The 21,443-nt window shown below is 31.9% G+C and overlaps 1 protein-coding gene across 2 annotated transcripts; it reads right to left on the reverse strand.

The window, feature by feature from the left end:
- Positions 1-352: 352 nt before the first annotated feature.
- On the reverse strand, positions 353-3,624 carry LOC123204088 (nudix hydrolase 8-like). Of its 2 annotated transcripts, none has more exons than XM_044620635.1 (10): positions 3,157-3,624; positions 2,866-3,023; positions 2,316-2,599; positions 2,067-2,132; positions 1,747-1,884; positions 1,532-1,612; positions 1,354-1,404; positions 1,171-1,205; positions 904-1,012; positions 353-781 (listed from the first exon to the last, which is right to left on the reverse strand). In XM_044620635.1, exons 2-10 carry the CDS (start codon positions 2,996-2,998, stop codon positions 575-577), a joined length of 1,104 nt encoding a protein of 367 aa, XP_044476570.1. In that variant the 5' UTR covers positions 2,999-3,023; positions 3,157-3,624; the 3' UTR covers positions 353-574. The 2 variants fall into 2 exon arrangements, with proteins under 2 accessions (XP_044476570.1, XP_044476569.1); XM_044620634.1 differs by having other exon boundaries at positions 3,132-3,624.
- Between the last annotated feature and the right edge of the window lie 17,819 nt (positions 3,625-21,443).

Genomic DNA, 21,443 nt, shown 5'->3' on the forward strand with positions numbered 1-21,443 from the left:
ATAATAACATGAAACTTAACTAAAACTTTCAAAAATTTCAAAATTGAGATAGCAGGAAAGATTTTTACACTTGGATGGTGGTTTTTGCTATTCAACCCTAAGGCAAGAAAAATGTTTACTGTCTATACCTCAAGTTTACCCATTTAATTAATACAAGTGGAGTCTCGGATTGTTTGAATAAATAACAATGCTTGTTTTCATTTTTATGAGCTGGGCTTATGGGCTCTCAGGTCCAATTGCCTTCTTTTCTCCATGTTACTGGCCTTGCAAATTCAATACCAGTTTTGTATCTTTACTCAAGATTTTCTTGTGTTTTTCATCACATCAATAGCCATGTATATTTTATTCAACATTTATGAGTAGCAAAAGAAAGAAACATGCAATATTCATTCATATACCACAACCATACTCTGTATTAGCGTACATATTTACATAAAAGATTATTTGTATTTACCATTTTATACCATGTATGTATATATCAGCTCAATTATGGAGAAAAAATGGTAGCACTTCCTCTCAGTGATGGATTACTAGAGAAAAATAAAAAATGAAGCAATTTACTGCTTGAGTGGCTTCAGTTGCTTGCACAGGTTGGGTCCTGTGTGTTGAAGTCATTATAATAGAGGGACGATGTCTGACCATCGAATGTTGAAACCAGTCGATGAGGGAACAGTCCACAATATCGCTTCTTCAGCCGCGCAATGCTTATGTCAATTACTTTCTTGAACATGGAGTCTTCTTGGATGAGCGGTTGCTCCACAAACTCCGCTAATGGCATCCACTGAAAGATCACCAAACAGAATGTTATGGAAAACTACACAAATTCTGCTTAATTTGGTTACTTGACAAGTCTCCAGCTTTTTTTATGATCTAACTACTCTTCAAAAGCCTTCAAAATTATACCTTGGCTGCCTGAATTTCAAAATCATCGACCTGGATCTCAGCCGATAGGGGAGTTAGCATGCAAATGAAGAACAAATCTGACTTCTCAAAAGCCAAATGATGGGCATGCCTGAAATTGCAGTTGCAGTATATCAAATACCAAGGAATCATAAGATACAATATCACACAAATTCAACTGACTTTTGCTAGTTGTAATTCAAAGCACATCACACTGTTTTCTATTTCCCAACACAGCAAACTCAATCGAAAATGATTTCAGGAAATTACCGGAAGGCTACAACTTCAACAAACTCAGTATCAATCTGTCAAAAAAGAGAAAAAAATGGAGCTATTATGTCAATACAGAGCATAAGATTAAACATTCTGAAACTTTTTATTCTAAATGGTTGTTTATATAAATAGGCCTGATAAAAAACCTTAGACACAAAATAAAAATGGCAAATTTCTTACACCGGTTTCTTCCTTCACTTCTCTCACAACTCCTTGGAAAATCTCCTCAGACTGATATACCAAAAAAGTTGTTAATAAAAATAAGTACATAAAGATTATATGTTTCTTTGTGTGGTTTTTCTATTTATTTACATCTTAATAACACAGAAATGCAATGGTCTGAACTCGCAGACTGTACCTCACAAATGAAACCAGTTGGTAATTTCCAAAGATTAGCGAAAGCTGGATTCCAGCAGTATTTCTCTTGTACTACAAGAACCTGTGGAAACGGTCATTGTTACGGAGGTTGAAGTTCATCAGATTCATGACCTTCTATTCATAATATGAATGATGAATCCAGCAATATAAAAACCATCCTCCTTTATCCTAGCAAAGAAAATCGAGAAACTATACCTCATTGTTGTGGTTGATGACGAATCCCCCGACCCCAACTTGATGTGTAGCATTAGCAGGAAGCATGCAAGGCCCCTCAGGAATCCAGTAGGTTAACATCACATATCCTGCCTCTGCATGGTGGTATTGAAACCCTTCCTGTAACCAAATTTCCTTTCCTCAGATTTTTTATATATATATGTGTGTGTGTGTGTAAAGAGTGATTCATTTTAACCTCTACATACCAAATGAACTACTTCTCATGGCAATAGGCTCAGCATAATTTATTTTACGTGTTAAGTTTAAATATTTGAATTTAAAGCAAGATCAAGAAAATGTACCTTTACAGCAATTGGAACAAGTTCTGATCGTTCCAGAGGTAACTTTAGCCAAACTCCCTTCTTTTGCTGTATCATTTACGAGGATAGTCAAAATCAAATTAAAGTTGATGTTATTTTTAATAACTTCATGGGAAAAGAAATGAGTTCTAAACAAGAAAAATTTTAGCCATGTTGATTTAAAGCTTCCACCAGACACAGAAATTGCTGAAAACTGTCTGTAACTTGGTATAAATTTGATAGAGAATTTACCCTTCTTCTCCAGTGGGTAAGAGAGAAACGAAGAACAGAAGAGAAGGCATCAGGATTGGTTGGTAACCCCTCTGGATTGACCACAACTCCTTCATATTCATCATCAAAAGCTTCAAGTACTCTTGTGTTCCCAGAAAACAGAATTGAACTGGCGCCATATGCTCGGTTAATCCGATAAATATAATCTTCTCCTATAAGTTTTTCTGGGTCACTTGAACCAATAGCTTTCTTTGTCAAATATGCATTCTCCGAAATACTTGAAACAAAAACCCTCGGAAAAGCCCCTGCTCACAAAATTAATTACAAGATGAATCTTTGAATTTATACAGAAGTTCATTTGGTAAGTACCAAAAATAAAGAGAAAATGCAATATATAACTCAAAACAAGACAAATACAGAAGAGAACATTCTGTAACTTCGAAGTGATTATATGCAGAGAAAATCAGCGAAGGAAACCATATATTTGACTCTTAAAAGTATAAAACTTCAACTTTTTCCACTATTTTTTATCAACGAATCATTACAAAGAAAGAAAATTAAATTCCGTTACCTCTGCAAGAGCACAATTTGGAGGAAAATCTAACACCAACTCCATATCTGAAACTTGAAAAGTAGCTGGAGTCCAGTCTTCCACTGTGAGTTATCCCAGAAACAGACTTGAAATCGAATAGTTTCAACTCCATTTTTGGTACCAAATAAACCCCACAACTGCACAATCAATTACTGAAATCAACGTCTTAATTTATATAAACAAAATCACAGATATGTACACGCAAGAATCATCCAGAAAAGAAAAACGTGAGCTTGATTCGTTACGGCGTCACTTTTATTCAAGAAAAACCTTGGGTTTCATCGTCATTGGAATTTCGGAACAAACTAGAGTTTGAAAGGACAAAGTAAGAAGAGTTTAATAATGCTACAAAACGAACACAAAAATACAGGCTTAAGCTTGTCTTCTTATCCAATAAACGAGATTCAAGAAATGGATAACTCGGTTAATATATATCTGGTGTGAAATGGACGTTGCAGGGCTTTGGCATACAATGGAGGAATGAATAGAAAATATCCAGATTCACTCAGACCTAAGGCGAGGTATCAACAACTGTTTGGTGGGTTGCCAGAAAACAAAAGTAAAAAATAACAGTGGTGGTTTGCATGACCACCACAACCAGACAGAGAGCGATGTGAGTGGGTGTCTGTGTAGACGACTGAAATCGGGAGTTAATCCCCAACGCGCTGAGAACAGAGTGCTTTTGATCCCTGAGGCTCCACTTCACTACTTTAATCTAAGATCATTTTTTCAGTTTACATCATTAGCAAGTCTCTCAGAACTCAAGTGTTACATAAGAGAGGCCCCTATACATAGTATAAGTGGTAGGATGAAAATCCCATGGTAGATGATATGAGTATGGGTTTGAGGATTTTAATTTATTTAATGTAATAGTATTGAATTTGGAATTTTAAGTGTTTGATATGATTAATTTAATTTTAAAAAATTAATTAATTTAGATAAATTTTTTTTTTACTTACAAAATTTTTTGCTAAAAAGTTTTTACTTAGTATATTTCTAATAAGAGGGTAAATAAATTTCTTTTGTAAAGAAGAAATTAGTTTCTTTTATTCTATAGAAAGACAATAGAATTGTCAAGCAATGCAAGATAATCTTTTTACTCTAAAGTTAATGAGATGAAGATTTTGTCAATTGGATTTTCATTAGGCGTTTTGATCATTCATGTTCTTTGTTATAAATGTTTTAAACAATTCATTTATTATAAATTTTTTAATAATTTTGGATTAATTAGTTTCTTTTTAAGAAAAAAATCTAAAATATTAACCACATTTTCCGTTCTACAATGTACTTGAGTTTTTCTCTCTCATTTATCTCTACCGTAAAAACAATAATTACTTGTTATACATTCATTGATTTGAGATAACAACAAATAATATTTTGATCATATTATAAGTTATTTTACGGCAAATGATTATTTACCACCCAAGGTTTAATACAAATGTAGTATACACTGAGATTTAAAAAATTTAAATATTTATTTATGAGTTAATTTTTATTAAAATTTTTAATTAAAATAAAAGATAAATTTGTTATTTTAATAATATTATTAAAAAAATGTAATTCATTATATTTTCTTTAAGTTTTAAAAACTAATAACAATATTTTTATCTAAAATTTTTAAACTTTGAAAAGTCAAAATTTTTCCCTCAAACCAAGAGTTTCGATCTTTTTTTTTTTATTTCAGCCGCCCCCACACTTTTGAAAACTTTAGTTTAACTCCTTCTTTAACTTCAAATTATTCAAAAATCTAATGATCTCTTTCTTCGTCGACCATTGCTTCTCTTTAGCGTTCCAGTTACCCTCCAACGAACAAGTTGATGTCAACTGTTTCTCCTCTATTGTGCGATGTCTCGAAGCCTTTCCTTACAGTTATGAATAGGCCTCTTTCCACCTTATTTTAATTTATGATTGAAATTCTTGTATCAAATTCACCACATAAACAAGAATGAAAATTTTTGTCCTTGATTCATAACACTATGAAGGACATAAATATTTGTCCCTAATCCACCATTTACTTAAGAACAAAAAATTTTGTCCCTAATTCATTATATAATCAAGGACAAAAAAAATTGTTTTCAATTCCTTACACAATTAAGGATGAAAAAGTTTGTCTCAAATTCATTATACAATTAAAAATAAAAAATTTTGTCTCTAATTCATTATACATTCAAGGATGAAAAAATTTGTTCTCAATTCAATGTATAATCAAGGATAACAAATTTTATCCTTAATTCATTACACATTCAAAGACAAAAAAAAATATATATCCCTAATTTGATGTACAATCAAGAACAAAAAATTTTATTTCTAATTTATTATACTTTCAAAGACCAAAAAAATTGTCTCCAATTTATTATATAATCAAGGATGAAAAAGTTTGTCCCCAAATATGTGCTTTTTGAGACAAAACTTAATTCATTTATGGACAAAAAATTTGTCCCTAAATGTGTATCATTTTCTGATGAAACATCATTTCGTCTTTATCAATAAGTTATTAGAGACGATTTCCTTTTTCATAGGTATTACTTTTTGGTAACGCACATTTTTTAATTATTTGATTTTTTGTCACGATTGACTTTTTGGGACAAATTTTTGCCTTTTCTGGATGAAAATTTTCATCACATTTTATTTAATTTGTTGTAATGCAAGGAAATAACTTGATCATAGATTTAATTTTTTTCAGCTTGTCTTAGAATCTTATCCTATGCAAATACTTGAACATGTTAAACTAGATTCTCTAAGGAATTCTAACCTTTGACTCAATTATAGAATATATATTGAGTCTCTTTGATAAATCTCACATTAACAAAGCACAGGGGAGATGTTTGATATGCGTATACATCTCATATCACTTAGGGATGAGAAGATTCGATTGATTATATAGCCAGAAAGCTTCTTAAATTGTTAAAACGTATTTTGTACTACAAAACCCAAAAACAAAATTATGATGAATTATTTGTTTAAAGTGAATAATACTTTGCCAATAAATGGGGTTATTGAACTAAAGATGTAACAAATTATGAATGACTTTTATCTTTGATTTCTAAAGAAGCTAGAGGGCCTTTTTATTTGGGTGCTACCCACTCTTCTGGGTCTCATGTTTTTTAGCCTGTTGTGTTGATAAGCCCCTTGAACTATTGGACAATTATTTATCGGTAGCTACTCCTTTAGATGATGGCGTGCTGATTGATATGGTTTGTAATCTTGCATGGTTACTTTTGGTGATAGGGAAATCAATGTGGATTTTTACCTTTAGACATGTAAGACTTTAATGTAATATTAGGGTTGGATTGATTAGCAAGGTATCATGCCAGTGTGAAACTTTTTACAAAGAGATTGTATTTTAATTAATTAGGGAATCAGAGTATCAATTTCAAGGAGATAGAAATTTTGATGTTGTTTTAATCTTTATCAAAAAAAAAAAGTTATACAAGACAGTGTATTCAAGAATTAGAATATGAGGTGGTAGACACTCGTTTTAAGGATTTCACTATAGAAGGGAGTTCATAACTTGTATACGCAAAATTTCAAGGATGAGATTTTTGTAAGTGGGGGAGAAAAGTAATATATCTTTTTCGTAAAAAAAAAAAAAAAGAGCAAATATTATTTTATAAATAAAATATGAGGAGATATTGATGAATATTTAAAGAAAATGATAAGAATAAATAAATATAAAAGTAAAGCAATATTAAAAAATTATAAATGGGAGAAATTATTATCTTTGAAAAAAAAGATTTTATGATTGGATGAATTTTAAAAGATGAATTTTTATTTAAATATCCATTTATATCTACTCATATTTTATTTATCAAATAATATTTTCCTTTTTTTTTTTGCATAAAACGGTATATTACAATATAACTACAATCTAATTTGATAAAAATGCTCTCCAATCTTCCCTTTCTTTATATTGAGGCTTACACATCATTACAATATTCTTTTCTATATGCCACACAAAAAGAAGATTAGCTAATGATGGAAAAACAACATGAATTGCATTTGTAAGAACTAATTTGCTACTGGTTGATGAAGCAATGGAACATTGAAGTTCGTTATTGGTTTAATTATGAAGTTTCAAAGATGGTTAGAGTGTAGAAAATTAAAGCTAATATGGATTATTGTTCGTAGTCTTAAAATGATGATCAAGGTTTTCAAAACCGGACCGAGATAAAAATCGTTTTAAATACTGGTTTCGATCGGACCGGTTGGACCGGTCAGTTGGACCGTTTGGACCGGTTTTATGTGAAAACCTACAAAAATTATGTTTAATTAGTAATTACATATGCTTTACACAGTAAATTTTATATTGTGCATACTTTTCAATTTTCACAATTAACAAAATATATACATTATTGAACATAAATATAATAAGTAATAACAATTAACTTTGTATCAAAATAAAACATATACATAAAACAAATCCAATTCTACAAACACATGCACTATTAATTATTGAACACTAAAACAAATCAGAAATCTAATAGATGCATTAAATAAAATATAAAATCAACCAATCAACATAACCGTTATTAAACAAATAATATTCAATTCAACATTTAACAAAACATATCAAAAATATAATTTGTTGAACATAAAGTTTAATAAATGAATAATTAGTCATTCTTCATTATCACTAATGATAAAAAATCATGTCATCGCTTCTGTTGCACCCTTTATCAATTGCTCATCTTTTACACCATCTTCTTCAATAGTATTATCTACAAAATTTATAATTGAACATTTTATTTTCCTTCAACCTAAAAAATCAATCATTTATATAAGTGTGTAAATATTTGTGTAAGTACTAAAAAAATGTTTTTACCTGGGAAATTATGTGACAAATCATAATTTGTTGAATCATTATTAATAGAAATAGATCTCTCTCCATAAAGCATTTGATCCAATTCATCTGCATTAAGTTCACCGAACTCCTCTTCTTCGTCTACTATCCAGAAGTCTGTTTTATCGATACTTTCATAATCAATTGGATCAAAATTTGATTTCTTGTAACATAACCTAAATAGCCGAAATGATAAAAAGTAAAGATTAAAGAGCATTAAGTAGGGTACATGTAAAGTTGGAAATAATCATTAAACATGATAAAATAGTTTAAATAAAAATATTTATAAATGTAATTATACATAATTGATAATTGTGTTTACCTATTTTGCAACTGTAAGTTATAATGAATAAAAATAAGATTATTTACACGTTGATGCTCCAATCTATTTCTTTTCTTAGTATGTATGCGTTCAAAAACACTCCAATTACGCTCACAACCTGAAGATGTTGAAGTTTGACTAAGAATTTTAATTGCAAACTTCTGTAAATTGAGATTACTATATCCATATGTTCTCCACTATTCATCTAATATAAAATAACATGTAAATAATAATGTAATAGAATTTTATAAATTAGAAAAAGAATCGAGACATAAGAAACATATAAATTAAATTCATATCAGGTCGTGTGGTTTTGCATGTGTCAATAGCAAGCTGACGTGAAAAACTCCCCTCACAATCATGAAACGTTCTGCTCTCTTCTACTAACTTCGTTTTACTAACATTAAACATACATGTTTTACTCTCAACAACACCCAGAAAACCTTGTAATACCTCTGGTTTTGTGCAAAAAGTTTCACGATCATATTGAAATGCAGGATTCAAGTAATATACAGCTGCATGAATACCTCAACGCAATGTCTTATTCCACCTTAACTTGATTATTTGAGTATAAGGCTTGAAGAATTTCTTTTTATTCTTAAACAACTTCGTTATCCCCAACCTAGTTTTATACATTCCATCATAGACATATCCCAATGAAGGTCTTTCATCTGAATTTACAATACGAAGCAAACGCATCAATGATCCCACAACTTTTACAATTATATTGATTTCGTTCCAAAAATCATTATTCAGAATTATGATCATAACCTCTTTGCCTTGATTACTCTTTGCATATTTAGAATTAATAAAAAAAATGTCAGTAACCATTGCTTGTAAGTCATGCTTATGCTTAAAAAGACTTTGCAATGCGATAAAAGTCGTAGCAAATCGGGTTGCACCAGGCCATATAATTTCTCTCCATCCTTCTCTCTTCCTCAACCAAGCTATCAATAATGTATGATTATAAATGAACTTTGTCACAAGAGATGCACATTTGAAAATTCTAATAATGTGATTCATTTCACCAATATCTTTCAAAATCAAATTGATACAATGTGCTGCATAAGGTGACCAAGTAATATTTTTATATTTTTCAGACAATAATCCTCCAGTTGTTTTATAATTAGCTCCATTATTAGTCACAAAATGGACAATGCTCTTAGGCCCAACCCATAATACTATTTCCTCAAACAACCCAAATAATGGGTCTGCCCCTTTTACAACACCAGATGCATCTACTGATTTGATAAAACAAATCCCTTTTGGACAATATACTAAAAAATTAATCAACGACCTACTAGAAATGTCTATCCAACCATCAGCCATAAGTGTACAACCAACTTCTTCCCAATTTTTTCTTTAACTATCAATAAGTAATTGCATTTCCTTCTTTGAATCGTTCAACAAATTCACTCGTGCTTCATAATATGTCGGCTGCTTATATCCAGACCCAATTACAGTAATGACATCTAACATAGGTTGGAAATAAATAGAATTTAATGCATTAAGAGGGATACAAACATCATATAATAACCTCACAACACCCATGTCAGCTCTCCATTTGGCTTCTTTTCTAGCCAAAACACTTTTTATTGAAGGTTAAGCCCCATTAGTAGTCCTTGGAGCAAAAAAATCCCCAATCTCAATCGGTCTTTTTTTTTTTTTGAATCATTTGTAAGTCTAATTTGTTTTCTAGAAGACCCAATATTAGTATTGCCTTCAGTCATGTTCATAGGAGGAGACAACCCTTCAAATTCTTTAACAACAATATCATCCTTAAATGGAGGTATAGTAGCACCAAAAGGAGTTACATGGCTACGAAATTCTTGTTTTTCTTTATTTTATTTTTTTCTGCAATCTCATCTAATGCATTCACCATTTGAAATCTAACATTATGAGGAACTTTAGTGCATGGACCAACATCCCATTTTTTTCCAGCCAAATGTTGTTTCATTCTATATATACCACCTCCTCTAGTTGTCTTACCACAATATAAACACTTCAACATCTTCCTTCTATTCTCATCTACATTCTCAGAAACATGTGCCTAAATAATATCACCTTTCACTCGACATGGTGTTAAAGAAACCCCAGATCTAGATGAAGATATACTTTCACTTTATTTATCTATTGCATATAAGAATAACAATAAAATCAGAATACCAATTAATTATGGAATTTCAACATGCATAACTTCATACATTCATTATAAATAACAATATTCGTAATTTGGGCACAATACATAACTTCATACATTCATAATCCGAATTTCAATATTCGTTATTTACATCAATATTCATTATAAATTGTCATATATTGAGTTATTATATGTAAATATAGTATCACAGAAGATTGATATTCAACTTTCAAATTCTTAGAAACTAACCATGTTACGAATGAAAAACATTCAATCCAGACATTCAATATAGATACATAATAAAATTACAAATTCGTAACATAAAATTACAAATTAATAATAAATCAATTAATATTTACTAATTTATATATTTTCAAATTAAGAATTGTTATTTGTTTATATAAATTGACATATTATTTATATATTTTCTAATTTGTTTAAACTTTGAAGTTTCAATGTATACTGTTTCAAATTCAAGTGATAATATACTGTTTTTGTACTGTTAATTCAAACAAACGAAACATTGTTTTTTCCAAGGATTTAGGGTTTTTTCGAAACATTGGTGAATAGTAATTCAAAAAACAGAGAGTAGTTAATTTGAATTGTTTTTTTCCCAGCATTGTTTATTTATGTAATATACTGTTTCAATATTATTTATATATATTGTTTTTCAATACTGTTTCAAAGCCTTGGATACACACCAGCTTCCCATCATTGCCTGAGAAGTCATCGATCACAATAGCAACGGAACCTCGTCATCGTCGGTTGTCATCTAAGTTTGAGAAGTCACTGTGAAAGGTTGCAATATAGCCGTGAAACTGTTGTCTTGTGAGCTTGCAAACCAACACCCCTCGATAGCTTTGTTGTCGTCGATAGGCGTCTTTAAACGGTAGTCGGCAACAGATGAATCAACGACTGTTTCAACTTGTGACATCGGAGCAATTCGTCGGCTACAACAAATCCCTTTTGCGTTTGCGTGCACTGCAAGGAACAAGAAAGTTTTATTATAAAACTATTACTTTCTTTTATACGCAGCTTCTGAACTAGGGGATCGCCTTGACCGAGTTGGACCGGAGTTCAGATGCGAACCGATGGTTTGATCGCAGTCCAACCCGATTTTAATCTTATAACGGTTCTGTGTTTAATAACAGTCGGCTACAGTACTGGTTCACGATCCAATTGGTCCGGTCTGATTTTTAAATCCTTTATGATGATAAGCTTTCTTAACCATTTTGTACTGTTTTTGCTTAAAATGCAACCAAATCAAATTGTAGTCGTTATGCTTGGTGTACTTTGATAAGGTTTGGTTAGCTTGTAAGAAAATGTGTAATTAAGCTTAATTTAAACTACTATTGTAGATTGATGTAAATATAAATGCATGGAAAAGTATAGAAATCAATCAACATTATTATAAAACTCTTTCATTTTGAGCTCTCTAATTTTTATCTTCTCTGTTTTTACATTTTTCTTGCTTTCTTTGCATTCAATTATCTCCATTGAAAATCAACAATTGGTATCAGATCTTTCAATTATTTGTAATGGTCTATACCAAGAAAGAAGTTTGGAGAAAAGGAAGGTTAGTGTGTGCAATAGAGAGAATGAATTGAGATTACAAACCATGGCCTCAAATAGTTTTACAGGGGTATTTATACTAGTTTTTTCTAGTAAAAATTATGTAGTATGGGCAGTGAAAATGAAAGCTTACTTAGTTGCTTTCAATTTGTGGTATGTGGTTGAGGTGGATAAGCAACTAAATCTACTACCTGAAACCCCAACATTGAATCAAATTAAACACCATTATGAAAAAGTGGCTAAAAGGAACAAGACTTTGTCTTGTATCCATTTTACTATATCAGAGGTGATGTTCGTAAAAATCATGGCATGTGAAACAAACAAATGAGAAATAGGATAAGTTGAAATTGGAATTCCATAGAAGTAACAAATATAAGCAAATGCAAATTTTCAATTTGAAAAAGGAATTTGCTTTCCTTAGAATGAAAGACGGTGAATCAATTAAAGATTACATTGATAGACTAATGAAGATTGTGAACAAGTTGACTTTTCTTGGAGAAGTGATTTCTAAAAGCAAGGTTAAAGAGCAAGTGTTAGTAATTTTGCTAGAAAAGTTTAAGGCAAATAACTCCTCCTTGGAAGATTTGAAAGACATAAGCATCATGACCATTTCAGAGCTTTCAAACTCCTTGCAAGCTGTGGAATTGAGACAAACATTTAAAGATGGAATTATAGTATTTGAAGAGGCTTTTATTGCAAGCCAAACAACAAAAATACATGCTAGTTCTAGTTTGAATAAGTAGCAATTTGGCAAAAAAGGGGAAAAAAAGAAAGAGAGCTTTGATAGAGCACAAAAAGGGAAGAAAGGTATATTTCCACCCTACCTACATTGTAAAAAGAACCAACAACACAGAGAGGTATTGTTGGCATAGACCTGAAATGTAATGTAGAGGTTGTAAAGATTTTTGCCATATGGAGAAAATATGTAAGAACAAATCAACAACAAGCTCAAGTTTGCTAAAAAGTTGCAAGAGAAAGAAAAGCAACTTGAAAAGCAGTTGTTTACAATAAACTACTATGAAGCTTAAGTCTATTCTCAAACCTAGTTATTGGACAGTGGATGCACCAACCATATTACTTCAAATGAAAGCCTTTTTGTCAACTTGAAGAAGAGCAAAATGTCTAGAGTTAAAATTGGAAATGGAAAGTTTTTGCAAGTGAAAGGAATTTGTACAGTTTCTATTAATACATCATTAAGTACAAAATTATTAATGATGTTTTATTTGCATCTAGTATAGCTCTTAATTTATTGAGTATTGGTCAAATGCTAAAGAAGAATTACTCTTTAAAATTTGAAAATAAAAAAATGTTTTGTGTATGATTAGAGTGTTGTGCAGCGGAAATATAAAACACAACTTCTATGCTATTGAATATAATAAATAATAAAAGTAGAAAATAAAATGCAGAAAAATAAAAGAAAGAGAACACAAGAATTTACGAGGTTCGATAAATGTACCTATGTCCTCGGCGCCGCTGACTACTTTCACTATCTCCAAAGAATAGTTACAAAGGAAACATAAACTATTAGAGATCCCTAAATAATAAGATTCTCTCAATACAATTGTATTTGACTACAACTGTCTTAGGGATGATATTGAACTAAAACCAAGGCCTCTATTTATAGCCTTTGGTAAAATACAAAGAGATTAAATTAATATATATGAGACATAAAGAGCCACTAATTTCAACAATCTCCACTTTGGCGATTTAGTGAGTCCCACCAAATTTCCTTTATACGATCTTCTTCAGCGATGACTTCAAATGCGCCTTTTGGCGCAATTTAAGCTTGCAGGATGTTGATCAAGTTCAAACAATGATTGAACTTGATCGTTGTTATCACCTTGGTCATCATATCTATCGGATTCTCAGCAGTCTCAACATACAATAATAGATAAATGAAAAACCCATCTTGTAGCCTGCGAAAATATACACAATTATCATACTTGCTTCTTGTGTACCTATGCTCCATCATAAATTGATCAAATCGCTTGTACCACTTTCTTGGTGACTGTTTCAATCCATAAAGCGATCTCTTCAATTTGCAAACCCAATTCTCTTTATCAGCAACCTTAAATCCTTCAGGCTGAGTCATGTAGATTTCCTCTTCCAAATTACCATGTAAAAATGCAGTTTTCACATCAAGTTGAACTAGTTCAAGATTCAATTGTGCTACCAACGCCAACAAAATTCTAATAGAGGAATGCTTAACAACTGGAGAAAATATCTCATGGAAATCAATCCCTTCCTTTTAAGCATAGCCTTTTGCTACCAACCTTGCCTTGTAGCGAATATCTTCTTTGTTAGGAAATCCATCTTTTCTTGCATACACCCACTTGCACCCAATTGTCTTCTTGTTCTTTGGCAATTGAACTAACTGCCAAGTTTCATTCTTCTGAAGGGATTGTAATTCCTCATCCATGGCTTTCTTCCACTTTTCAGCCTCTAGACCTTTGACTGCTTCTTTATAAGTGGAAGAAATATCATCATCTACAATTGGAAGTGCATAGGCCACCATATCAGCAAATCGAGCAGGCTTACGTATTTCTCGTTTTGGCCTATGTGATGCAATTGATTCTTATTGCTGTTGAGGTTCTTGGGTTAAAACCTTTTTATCTTCACTTTCCTCCTCTGCCATTGGAGTATCACTATCATTTTCAACAACTCTAACTGGGTTTGTTGTTGTGATTGTCTCAAACTCCACCTGTTGTGGAATACACTCCACCTGCTGTTGAGTATCATCGATCTTCTTTGTTACCTTCTTTAACATGGCAGATTCATCAAAGGTAACATCCTTACTATGAACGATTTTCTTCAACTTTAGACACCAAAGACGATATCCTTTCACTCCAGAACTAATCCCTATAAAGATTGCTTTCTTAGCTCTTGGATCTAATTTAAACTCCCTTGTATGATAATAGACAGTCGAACCAAACACACATAAGGAATCATAGTCATTAACAGGTTTTCCAGACCATACCTCAAGGGGTGATTTCCCTTCAATTACAATGGATGGTAAACGATTAATGAGATGACATGTATATGTAACAGCCTCAGCCCAAAATGGTTTGCCCAACCCAGCATTGGACAACATACATCTAACCTTCTCCAGCAAGGTTCGATTCATGCGTTCAGCCACCCCATTCTGTTGTGGTGTTCCTTTAACTGAGAAATAACATACAATACCTTCAGCTTGACAAACTTCAAAAAATGGATCACTAGTATACTTACCACCATTATCAGTTCTTAGTCGTTTGATCTTTCTGCCAGTCTGAGTTTCAACCATCTTTTTCCATTTCAGGAAAACATCGAATACGTCATTCTTCTTCTTTAAAGTGTACACCCACGTCCTTCTAGAAAAGTCATCAACAAAAGTAACAAAGTAGTGTCTACCTCCCAAAGAAGCTGTCTTAGTAGGTCCCCACACATCAGAGTGAACATAATCTAAAATACCTTCAGTATTATGAATTACAGTACCAAATCTTACTTTTGTTTGTTTTCCCAAGACACAATGCTCACAAAAATCTAACTTGCAGGTTTTTGCTCCTTTTAATAAGCCTTGTTTCACCAAACTAAATAAGGCTTTTTCCCCTGCATGTCCCAAACGCATATGCCAAAGTCTGGTTGTTTCATCATCTACATCTTTTCCAGATATTACAGCTGCTAATCCAAAAACTGTACCACCATTATAATAATACAAGTTATTTCTTCTTGTATCTTTCATCACTATAAGGGCACCAGAGATAACTTTCAAGACTCCATCTTGTATTGACACCTTGAAGCCTTTGGATTCCAAAACTCTCAAAGAAATGAGATTTTTCTTCAACTGTGGTACATGTGGAACGTCTGTCAGAACTCTAGTTAACCCATCATTATTCTTCAAATGGATTGAACCTATCCCTTCAGTTTTACAAGGACTATCATTACCCATGAAAACAACTCCACCATTTAGTTTTTCATAATTGAAGAACCATTCCTTGTGTGGACACATATGATAAGTGCAACCCGAATCTAGAAGCCATTCGTCATACTGAGATGTCGTTGGTAGACTTACTAGAGCAAAATCTGACCCATCTTCTTCAATTTCAGCTACACATGAAGCAACTTTGGTCTTCCCTTCATCTTTCCTTTGTAACTTCGGACAATCTTTCTTCCAATGTCCCTTCTCTCGGCAGAAAGCACATTCATCTTTACTAGGTCTTTTATGAGATCTACCCCTTCTTTCTTGCTTTCAACTTTGACTTCATCCTCTTGCAGTAAAGGCTTCAATAGTTGTTTCTCTATTCTCTTGTTGATCTTTCTTTCGAATTTCATTATTACTCAGAGCAGCACATACCTCATCGTAAGTCACTTTCTCCTTTCCATGAAGTAATGTAATACTTAGATGATCTAATTCTTCAGGTAGATATCCTAGTAGAAGCATTGTTTTATCTTTATCTTTGAAAGTTTCATCCAGATTCAGTAAATCAGCTATCAACTGGTTAAAAATATCAATATGATCACTTATACTTGTACCAGGTTTCAATTGAAGACGGAACAGTCTCTTCTTCAAATAAAGTTTATTCTCATTACTCTTCTTCATATACTTGTTTTCTAACGTCTTCCACATTTTACTTGCAGACGTCTCTTTCATGAATGGATATTTCTACTCTCTACAAAGACACGTACAAATTGTACCACAAGCTTGACAGTTGATCCTCACCCATTCTTTGTCATCCATCTTCTCTGGTTTTTCCTCCTCTAGAGCTATATCAAGATTTTCTTGACACAGGGCGTCCATCACCTCACATTGCCACAAGCCAAAATTGTTGCGGCCATCAAATTTTTCCACATCAATTTTTGCGGTTGTCACAATTGTCTTTGTTGATGTCGATGCCATTTTCTGCTGACTACGATTTACTTGGTAGATAGTTTTTCAAATAACCAAGTTCCACAAATTTATATTCAATAGCTAGAACAAAATTACTATAACCTAGGATAGTAGTAAGTGCTCAAAAAATGATAATATATGCACCAGGAAAGTACCCAGGAAAGATTGGTGGGGACAAAACCTCCTTAAAAACCAGCCTCCTTAGACAGCATTTTCCTAGACATGCACATAACCATATAAATAGCTACTCACTGTCCTAAACCTAGGCTCTGATACCACTTATTGTGCAGCAGAAATATAAAACACAACTTCTATGCTATTGAATATAATAAATAATAAAAGCAGAAAAATAAAATGCAGAAAAATAAAAGAAAGAGAACACAAGAATTTACGAGGTTCGGTAAATGTACCTACATCCTCGGCGTCGCTGACTACTTTCACTATCTCTAAAGAATAGTTACAAAGGAAACATAAACTATTAGAGATCCCTAAATAATAAGATTCTCTCAATACAATTGTATTTGACTACAACTGTCTTAGGGATGATATTGAACTAAAACCAAGGCCTCTATTTATAGCCTTTGGTAAAATACAAAGAGATTAAATTAATAGATGTGGGACATAAAGAGCCACTAATTTCAACATAGAGATGACAATTTGGACCCTATTTTAGGAGCTCCAACCCTCCCCGACCCTAACGGGGAGGGGATTCCCTGATAAAAACGGGGAATGGGGCGGGGATGGGGATGAAAAAAATCTCCGTAATCGGGGACGGGTCGGGGACGGGGATACATATGTCCCCGCCCCGCCCCGCCCCGCCCCGCCCCGCTCCTCCCCTCCCCTTCCCACCCCCTAAATCTAATATATTAATATAATTTTTTTTGAACTATTAAATTCTATAAAACTTTTACATTCTAATTTATATAAATTGACGTCACATCAATATTTTACGTCATTAACAATCACACAAAAAATATTAATATTTAAGACTCAACTACATGAATTTTTCATAACTATATATATATACTGTAATATATGGACCCTTTTATAAGCTCTTTTTTTTTTGGTTTTTTATGACAACCGACTCACACAAACTGATTATTCTTTTTGGGTTAAGTTAATTACACCAAATAAGTAATATTTAAATTTAATAATTGGTCTAGACAAATATAAACTATATTTAATTTGGACACCTCTTCGTTTAAATAAAAAATAACTCAATTCGAGTTTATTAAATTAAAATTAAATTAAATTTAAATAAAAAATAGTTTAACTTGGTTTATTTTAAATTTAACTCAATTTCGTAGTTGTAATTTGATTCAATTTGAATTTATAATTTAAATTTATAACTCAAGTTTGTGTTTTCTTAACAAAATGATATTATTTTATCTAAATAATATTTAAAATTATTAATTTGAATAATAAATTTAAATTAAATTAAGATACAAATTCGAACCAACAATTCAATCATAAATTCTAATTATTAGTTTAAAATATGAATTTAAACTAAATAAATTAAATATCTTTTAACTCAAATATAATATAATTTAAAAAATAAATTAAATCTTTTAATTTAAATTTATTTTAAATTAATAATTTTTATTACAAAATTGTCACCCATCTTTTAACCCTAAATCCCCTTTTCCTTTCATTTTTCCTCCACAGCCGCACATTTCCTCTTCCAGCCAAAGCTTCCATTTTTCACTCCACAGCTGCACTGCACACTCCCTCTCCCAGCCAAAGCTTCTTTGTCTTGTAGTTGGAGGTAAGCTTCTTCCCTCCACAGTGTGCTAAATGTATTAGAACATTTAGATTTATATTCCAAAATGCATGCATTGAGGAAACATCTACATGTTTTCTGAGACATGAAAACAGAAAATTATTTTATAAAAAGATTACAGATCAAGCTCTAAGTTTGTAGTTATGAAATCATTACTTATCATGTTGTCATGCTATGGAAAATGTCTTTTCTTTGAAGTAAATTGAAATCGCATAGGTATATCACAGCCAATTGACTTATATGAACAATAACATTTAGCAATGTGGGGGGAGGCTAATCAGTGAACTATGAAATTTAATCGTCCTATCCCGAGGGAGAATATTGCAACTTTGTTTTGATTATAGTTAAAATGGAGGATAGTTATGCTTCTATTCTGGAGTCGGCAATATTGGCTCCAGCAAAATTTAATTAGTCTACAACATCAGCAATTTTTCAGTTATGACATGTATTTTTCTTGAAAAATTTTGCAGAAAAGTAGCAGATAGGCCAGGGGATCCAGCTAAGTCGAGTGAGATTGTTGATGTTGTAGCAGCATTGTCTATTCCAGCTATTGCTAATGCCTATGTTTTTGAGTATGATGATTTTCAACGCATTAAAAGTGCCAGATATTGTCTAATTGTTTTCTTATTTCTTCAAACTTCATAGTGTGATGGAATTGGCAATGTCAATTTATGAAGCAATGATTTGGACATTTAATTATACATATTTTATTTTATATTACAGGAAAATGTGCTTGAAAGATTAAAATATTTTCTATAAAAGGTGGAATATTATACAGAAGTTGTGAGATCTCTTTGATATATTTTTGTTTAATTAATTTCATTCTAATAAAAAAGGTATTTTTTTGTAGTTTCGTAAAATTTATTTATTGATTATTAGAATTATTAATAATGCACCATTGAAAAGTGTATATTCATAAAATATTGAGAAATTAAAATTTATTGGCTAGGGTATGGGGAGGGGATGGGGAGGGGATTTTTCCCCGCGGGGACGGGGAGGGGATGGGGAGGGGATTTTCCTTCGCGGGGAGGGGACGGGGATTTTTTGTTATCTCCGTAACGGGGATGGGTCGGAGACAGGGATTGATATCCCCTACGGGGACGGGGACAGGGACGGGGATTGATATCCCCTCCCCGCCCCTCCCCATTGCCATCCCTATGTATGATTGAATAGTGTTGAATTAATGGTAGTTGAAATGATGCATAGAAGTTTTTGCTTAACGCTAAGTAAGTTGAATGCTTAAACATTTGTTAGCAGTGATTAAGATTAAGTTAAGCAACATAAAAGACTAAGCCACTTTCATAAAGAAGGGCTCAAACTTTTGCATGAAAAGGAGCTCATTGGTGGTTTACAAAATGTGGCAATGATAAGAAAAGCATGGCAAGTCTGTCAATTGAGCAAGCAAACCAAACTCTCATTCTCAAAGAATGAAGAATGAGAGCTAAAAAAAGATTGTAGCTAGTGCACACTAATATGTGTGGTCCTATGAGAAGAGTTCCTTAGTAGGAGATATTATGTTTTATTATTGATGATCTCACTAGAATGTGCAAGGTTTATTTCATAAACTTGAAATCTGAAGTTTCAAACGTGTCTCTAAATTTCAAGAGATTTATGGAGAATGAAAGTGGATGCAAAATAAGAATAGTAAAGAGTGATAATGGAGAGGAATATACCAATGAAAATTTTGAAAAAATTTATCGAGAAAATGACATTAAACATTAACTCACAGCTCCTTACACCCCTCAACAAAATAGGGTAAGTGAGAAGAAGAATAGGATTATGACTAAAATAGCTAGATGTCTTTTGTTTAAAGGTAATTTGCTAAAAAGTTTTTGAGCAAAAATTGTAAATACAATAGTACATTTGCTTAATAGATTACCAACAAAAGCCTTGAAGGAAGTGACACTTTATGAGGGTTGGATTGATTTAAAGCCAAATATAAGTTATATGAGGATATTTGGTTGTGTTTGTTGGATATATATACCAAAAATGAAGAGAGAAAAGTTAAGTAAGAAAGTTGAATTAAACAACTCTTTTGGCTATAGTGACTTATCAAAAGCATATAAAGTATATCATCCACAAAGACTCAAAATTTGCTAAAAAAATTAGCATCCACAAAGACTCAAAATTTGCTAAAGATTTAGTGTGGAATTAGGAAGCCAATGAAGTTCATGTGAAGGTGAAAGATGAGTCTAACTTGCAAAGTGAAAAAGTAACTAAAAAACAAAACTGAATGTTAATGGTTTATAAATAGGTTAAAGATAAAGCTTGTAATGAAAGGAAATCCTCTAAATGAGGGTGAAGATTAAATGTATGCCACATGTTTGTTTTCCAAGTTTATGCAAAAGCCAAGCCAACAACATTTCAAAGCAACAAAAAGGGCACTTGAATATGTCAAGAATATAACAAATCTTGATATTGTTATGGCAAACAATTGGAGGTGAATTTATGTGACTATGTTGATAGTGACTAGGGTGGTTCTATTGATGATTTCAAAAGCACTTCTGGTTACATATTTTCTCTTGGATCAGGTGTGATATATTAGAATTCTAAAAAGCAAAGTGTTGTAGCTCAATCTACAATAGAAGTTGAATACATAGTTGTTGCCTTAGTTATAAATCAACCCACTTGGCTAAGAAAAAATTTAGATGATTTGCATGAAAAGCAAGTGGAAGTTACGCCTATTTATTGTGAAAACATAGTTGTTGTAGTTATAATAAAAAATCTCATTTTTCTTGAAAAAACAAAGCATATCAAGATCAAGTATCATACCATTAGGCAAGCATATCAAAATCAAGTATCATGCATTAGACAAGCAAAAGAAGAATTAAAAGTCAAGCTACTCCATTGTAGCTCAGAAGAACAATTAGCTGCATTTTAACTAAGGCAATAAACATTAAAAGGTTTGTTTAGATGAGAAACAAATTAGGAATGGTAAGCAAGTTTGTCAAAAAGGAGTGAAGTAATGGAACAATGAAATTGGCTACTAGAAAAATTCTGAAGTTTTAAAGATGGTTAAAGTGTAGAAAATTGAAG

The sequence above is a fragment of the Mangifera indica genome, chromosome 20 (genome assembly GCF_011075055.1).
Source record: "Mangifera indica cultivar Alphonso chromosome 20, CATAS_Mindica_2.1, whole genome shotgun sequence".
Taxonomy (NCBI): Eukaryota; Viridiplantae; Streptophyta; class Magnoliopsida; order Sapindales; family Anacardiaceae; genus Mangifera; species Mangifera indica.